Source organism: Sphaeramia orbicularis, chromosome 24, assembly GCF_902148855.1.
Source record: "Sphaeramia orbicularis chromosome 24, fSphaOr1.1, whole genome shotgun sequence".
Lineage (NCBI taxonomy): Eukaryota > Metazoa > Chordata > Actinopteri > Kurtiformes > Apogonidae > Sphaeramia > Sphaeramia orbicularis.
Genome location: NC_043979.1, coordinates 11,214,768 through 11,220,767, shown reverse-complemented (window position 1 = coordinate 11,220,767; position 6,000 = coordinate 11,214,768). Strand labels below are relative to the sequence as shown.

Below are 6,000 nucleotides of genomic sequence, written 5' to 3'. Positions count from 1 at the left end.
GCTGGTTTGCTGATATTTTCAAGGCATATGATTAAGTGTTATTACACATATGTACTCGTTTCTGTACATAAACACAACAGATTTATAAATCTTCCACTGGATAAAATCTGTAAAGTGAATGTAATGCAATGTACAGACAGCATTTTGAGGTAGATTTGGTAGCTCTGACTCAAATATTCTTTTTGAGGAAAACTCATTCTCTTGTTAATTCTCAAATTTCACATTTTGACCCAAGACTGTATCTTGAAAACTTTAGCCAACCAGCATTTTTTACTTTATTTTTCTTTATCAGTGACTCACATGTGGTAAAATTTCACTATGTTTCTTCTGAAAGCATTTTACTTGTAAACCAGTGGTTCTAGTGTTTAACAGTTGTGTGTCTGTGTAATATGTGTCCCCCCTTCCCTTCCACCATTCTCTCTCTCTTTCTCTTCCATTAATCCTCTCTCTTTAACCCCAGCTGGTAAAGGCAGACAACCATCCTTCAGTCAGGGTCTGCTTCAGTTTTCTGCTTGTTAATTAAAATTTTTTTCCCCCAGTGTTTGCTCCTGGATGATTCTGTTGGGTTTCTGTAAATTGTCTTAAGAGTCTAGTTTAGACCAGCTCTAAATGTAAAGTGTCATGAGATAACCTCTGTTATGATGTGACGCTATAAAAATAAAATTTGATCAATTGATTGATTGACTGTCATGACTGTAACAGATGTGAAACACATATAAGCAAAATGATCAGATGTGGGGACACTTTTACCCAAGTCTGTGGGGAAACCGCTGTGTGTTGAGATACCAGACCAGACACCAGCCCATAGAGTTCCTTTTAATAGATTAAATCACAACACAGGGAGTAGTGCAGCCATGTCGTCAGGGACACAATACATGCTACAAAAGAATCCTTGTACACGGTTGCCTTTGCTTACATTTGGTATCTTGATCATAATAGCAATAATAGTAGTAATAATAATAGTAATAATAATAATAATAATAATAATAATAATAATAACAGAGTTGTAAATAGAAACATCGTCTGGCCAAAGATGTTCATGTAAAGAAGTTCAGGTTACAAACCAACAGGGACAAGCCACACTGCTGAGAGATGACAATGGACTGGGACGCAAAGGGTTTTATTGCAATACTGTTTATAATGGATGTCACTCAACTCCTTTAGCCTCCTTTTAGTTCACAGAACACCAGGCTGTCTCTGATGTCTTCAGACAGGGCCAGGTAAACTTATTTGAAGAGACAACAGGGCTCACAGGTTAATTCCAAATCATTTCTCAGGAGGTACTGCACTTTACTGAACTTCTCTACATTTAGTATGCATCAGTACATGTACAATGTGTGAGAGAAGGGAGTAAAAAAGTACAAAAAGACTGACTGATTGAGAGGTTGGGGCTGGGGCGGGCGAATTGTCCAACTGACTTAACGCATGGCTTTAAGGGCTGTCTTCTAGTTACAGTGTTCACAATGAAACGCCATTCACTGCTCCTCTCGCTTACTTTGACTTATAGCACTCGTGTACTTCCACTGAAAAAACACAAAGGATGAGTCGAGTTAAAACGCTGCCCTGGCCTTTACTCCTGCTTGAGTCAAAAAAACTCCACTGAATTCATCATACTGATATGCAACCTGAAGGCCGATTTCAAAAGTGGACTCGATGGTGACACAACTAAGTTTCATAACAATGCTTCGAACCTCTCAAAGTATATATGGACGCCTTTTTTAAAAATTCTTTTAATAATCGAATTAAACCTATTGTTGGCTCCAGCTCCGAGATCATCCACTCATTCTTCAAGGAATTTCTTTTTTTTTTTTTTTCATTAATATTTGATCTCATTTGCCTCCGGTCCATTGGCTTCTAATTTTAATATGTATCATGATAGCTCTTCTTGGAATCCTCCACATTTCAACATCTGCAAATTTGACAAGAGATTAATGAGATACGTGTGTTCTAAATGCATTATAAGGGGGCAGGGGCGAGACAGGATTTTAGTTCTTAGCAACAGATACTACAGCTAATCTACAAGGAAGCATGCTCCCACAGTTAAAGCAGTCAAAAAGAAAGGGTCCGGACAGATCACAAAAATTACATCCCAAAACGACAATACTTGTAGAAGGGATCTACTGTAATGTAATTTTTTTTTCTTTTTGTCGGTAAAAATCTATTGCCACGCTGCTTTGATAAGGCTTTCTGTCTTTGAGTAATCTTACAGGATGCAAAAAGAGGAGGTTTTTTTAAGGCAGAACCTAAAGGCATGCAAATTAACTACATTTACATTTTTTTACTGACAGTACAAGCATGTTTTTGGAAGGAAAAGTTGGACAAACGCTAATCCATCTCTTCGTCTATCTAGAGCTATTATTTGAGACGATGGATAGAGTGTTTTTATTGGAGGCAGATACATTATCATAGGAATTTGGTTCGGTTGACATTACTCAGTATTATGAAACACATACAGCTAGCATCAGTAAACTTGGAACAATAAATAGAGTAGCGGCAAATTCAACGTAGCACATCACTGATGCGCAAGCTCCAGTAGAATGAGACTGTATGGAAAATACTTTGCACACTTCACATTTTGGCAGTTAATCTTTAAATAATTTAAGTATATTTATAGTCATATTTATATATATCTATATATATTATTTGTGCAAGGTGTTAATATGTCATTTGAGGTTGTGTGTGTAGCGTGAGTGTGTGAGTCTGTGGTGTGAGTGCGCACCTGCAGTCTTGCACACTGTTTGTATGTTGTGTATAGATCTTTTTAGAGCAAATAACATTCTCATGCACACGAGTGTTTCAAACACAAGAAGCAGATCCATTGAAAGGTAGTCCAAGCATTTTTTTTTTCAGTGGAAATAGCTGCAAACTGAATGGAACATGAAATTTCTTTCTGTGCAGTCCGTGGCGGCTGGTGGAGCGCTCTCTCTTTCTCTCTCTCTCTCTCTTTCTATCTAACTCTCTCTCACTCTCTCTCTCCGTCTTCGCTTCGCCGGCCTATTTCTGGAGGTCACACTGCAGGAGTAATACGATGGACGGGTCGCTTTTGGCCGCCTCTTTGAACTCCTCCAGTGAGATCTGGTCGTCGTTGTTCTTATCCATCTTGGAGAAGATCTTGTCCACCCTCTGCTCGGGCGTCAGACCATCTTCGTTCATCTTCATCATGATCACTGTCCCGACCATTTTGTAGATTGCCTGCAGGGGGACGAAGGGGACACTGATTTAAACAAGCAGAAAACACAGAGATGGAGACTTTCTAAAACAGGACTCTGTCTGCTGTAGTAGAACACAACTAAATACTGTACTAATGTATGAAGTAGGGCTGGGTGTCCATACTTTCATACAATCCACTGAAGTTCTGACAGAAGGAGTAAATGTCATCAGTGTCAAAGCAAGCCAAGCGCACAGTTTTAATACATTCTTATTAATGATATGTTATCATATATGACGTCTGTGTAGGTTCTCATTTGCCCAGGTCATCTGTCTTCTTGGTAGTTCTTCTAGGTTCAGCTGGACTGGTTTCGCTCTTTTCAAAATGTTTCGTTTGAAGAGACTTCTTCAGTTCTAATAACTGGTGGGGGAAATCACACTTATAAACCTGTGGGAAGAGTGGTTTTTAAACCAGGACAATATCCCAGTATATTTCAAACCCACAAACACCCTGAGACAAGCTCTGGTACATCCCAAGGACAAACTACCTAGGGACAAGCAAAGCAACATTGTCTATGCTGTTCAGTACAGTGAGGAATGTACAGACTTCTACACAGGAGAAACCAAACAACGCCTCCATAAACACATGGGTCAACACAGGAGAGCCTCCACTTCAGGCCAAGACTCTGTAGTCCATCTTCCCTTGGAAAAAAAGGACACTCCTTCGAGGACAGAGACATCAGGATACTGGCCAAGAGAAGACAAATGGTTTGAGAGAGGAGTCAAAGAAGCCATTTTTGTGAACGTAGAAAATCCTTCCCTGAACAGAGGTGATGGTCTGAGACTCTACTTATCAAAAACCTATAACACCATTTTAAACAACATTCGCAAACTGTTTTCAACCAATAACCTTCCACACCTGGACTCACCTGAAAGCAAACAAAGCCCTCTGAAGGACTACTGCTGTTTACAACAGCCCAGGTAAGACATCTCACATGTCACATCACACTGGTAGGGATCTGTCATCATGTGTTCTGTTATTCATTTTAGCATTTTTATTACTTTTCATGTAGGAAAGCGAAGAAGGGACCGGGGACCATCGAGTTCCAGAGCAGCTGTCTTGGACCAGCTGGTCCACACACTGGTCCAGAAGCCTGAACCTTTCACACGTGTTTATTTCCCTTTTAATCTCAAGGCACCTTGTTTTTTTTTGCACCTTTTGTTTTGTTTCAGTTTTTAATAAAAAAGAAATCTAACCTAATGCTGTCTGTTCATTTACAAGGCATCAAAATATAAGTAGAGTATAAGTACTTTTATAAGTAATATGCAGTCGAATTAAATGCAGGCGTTTGAGTAAATCTGTCTGACTTCAGGGTTGAACCTGGACTAAATCTATAAAACAATAGAAATGAAACAGAACCATCCATCACACTTAAAGTTAGATGTGATTGAGTTTAAGGAATGAGAAGTTGAAAATACATGTTCTACCATTTTTAAATACAAACTAAGGATATGTAATGATGGTTAACTTCATTTAAAATGTATTCCAGATGGATTAAGTGATTCAACAACCAGTAAAACGTTAAACCCAAACTGTCCACTTCAGTACTGTGTCATTTTATTGTGCTAGAGGTTAGTTTGTGAATCTACATGAACTGGACTACAGTTTCTGTTCTTGCTACCTCATACATCATCAACCTGATTTGAATAAATTACCCTGAACTTTGGGGTGCGGTGGAAATGCAATTACCAGGAACTTTTTTACCCCAAATAAGTTCCTGGTAAATAAGTTCCTGGGCTTTTGGTGGAAAAGGGCCTAATGACTCACCCCCTCCTCAATGACCCTGAAACTCACACACAATACCTCCCAATGACCCTGACCCCAGGGCCACACCCTCTCTATGACCCTAACACTTAAATTCATTAGGATATGGATTAACACCTACACAGCCCCCCCCCCCCCCCACACAAGTCCAATTTCCCCCACCAGCTGTTAGAACTGAAGACATCTCTTGGATGAGAGAAGAAATGTTAACACCTGGGTTTAATAAAGTATTCTGATTCTGATTAGGCCACATTATGGTAAATAAGTTTATGTTATGAAACTGTTTTGAGTGTATGAAACTGCAGTTGAGCTGAAAAATATGCGTGTGCCATAATATGTAATATAAAAGTTTTAATACAATGTAAATCTGGATTGAAACGATTTCACTTAGGAATCAAATCCGAGGTATTAGTACCAGTGACATTACATTCATCTGAGGGCTTTAGATACTTTTCACATATAGTTTTCATCCCCTTCATCCAATGAAAAAGGTTTATGTGGAAATGCTTTGACTTTTAACTATCATGGTAAAATGAAGGATGAACTGTTGTATTATGGGTTGAGGTTAAAATCTTTCTAAACCCTGTTAGAGTTATTGGACAATCCATCTGAAAACAGGCCTGTTTTTCTGAACTCATGAGAAGTTGACTTTTTAGAAATGCTTGATTCTCATAGGACTGTGATGCTGCAAAACATATGATGGTCCAATAGAATATGACATGTTGCTGCAGGTTAAACAAACAGTATATAAACTAGTTGAAATGAGCTCAACCCTAAACATGTGCAGCAGTAAAATGAATCTAAACACAACAGTAAAACACTGCACAAAGACAACTTGGACTTTTCCTATCGTCACCTTCCTAAAATAACTGTCTTTTTTTTCAGATTTTTCAGGAAACTAGAAATTAAGCATTTGATGATTTAGACAAAATCAGACATTATACCGTCAAAGATTACACTGAATCAACACTGACTTATTTTTGACTGAAGCAAAAGTTCTACATTCAAAACCTTTTTTCAAGGGAATA

General features: G+C 38.5%; 1 protein-coding gene across 1 annotated transcript in view; it reads right to left on the bottom strand.

Annotated features, from left to right (window-relative positions):
- Window positions 1-801: 801 nt before the first annotated feature.
- vsnl1a (visinin-like 1a) overlaps window positions 802-6,000 on the bottom strand; it is a 58,098-nt gene continuing 52,899 nt past the window's right edge. The window contains exon 4 of the mRNA XM_030128343.1: window positions 802-3,192. Within this exon, the coding sequence (XP_029984203.1) occupies window positions 2,995-3,192 (198 nt within the window). The 3' untranslated portion in view covers window positions 802-2,994. The remainder of the gene's footprint in view (window positions 3,193-6,000) is intronic.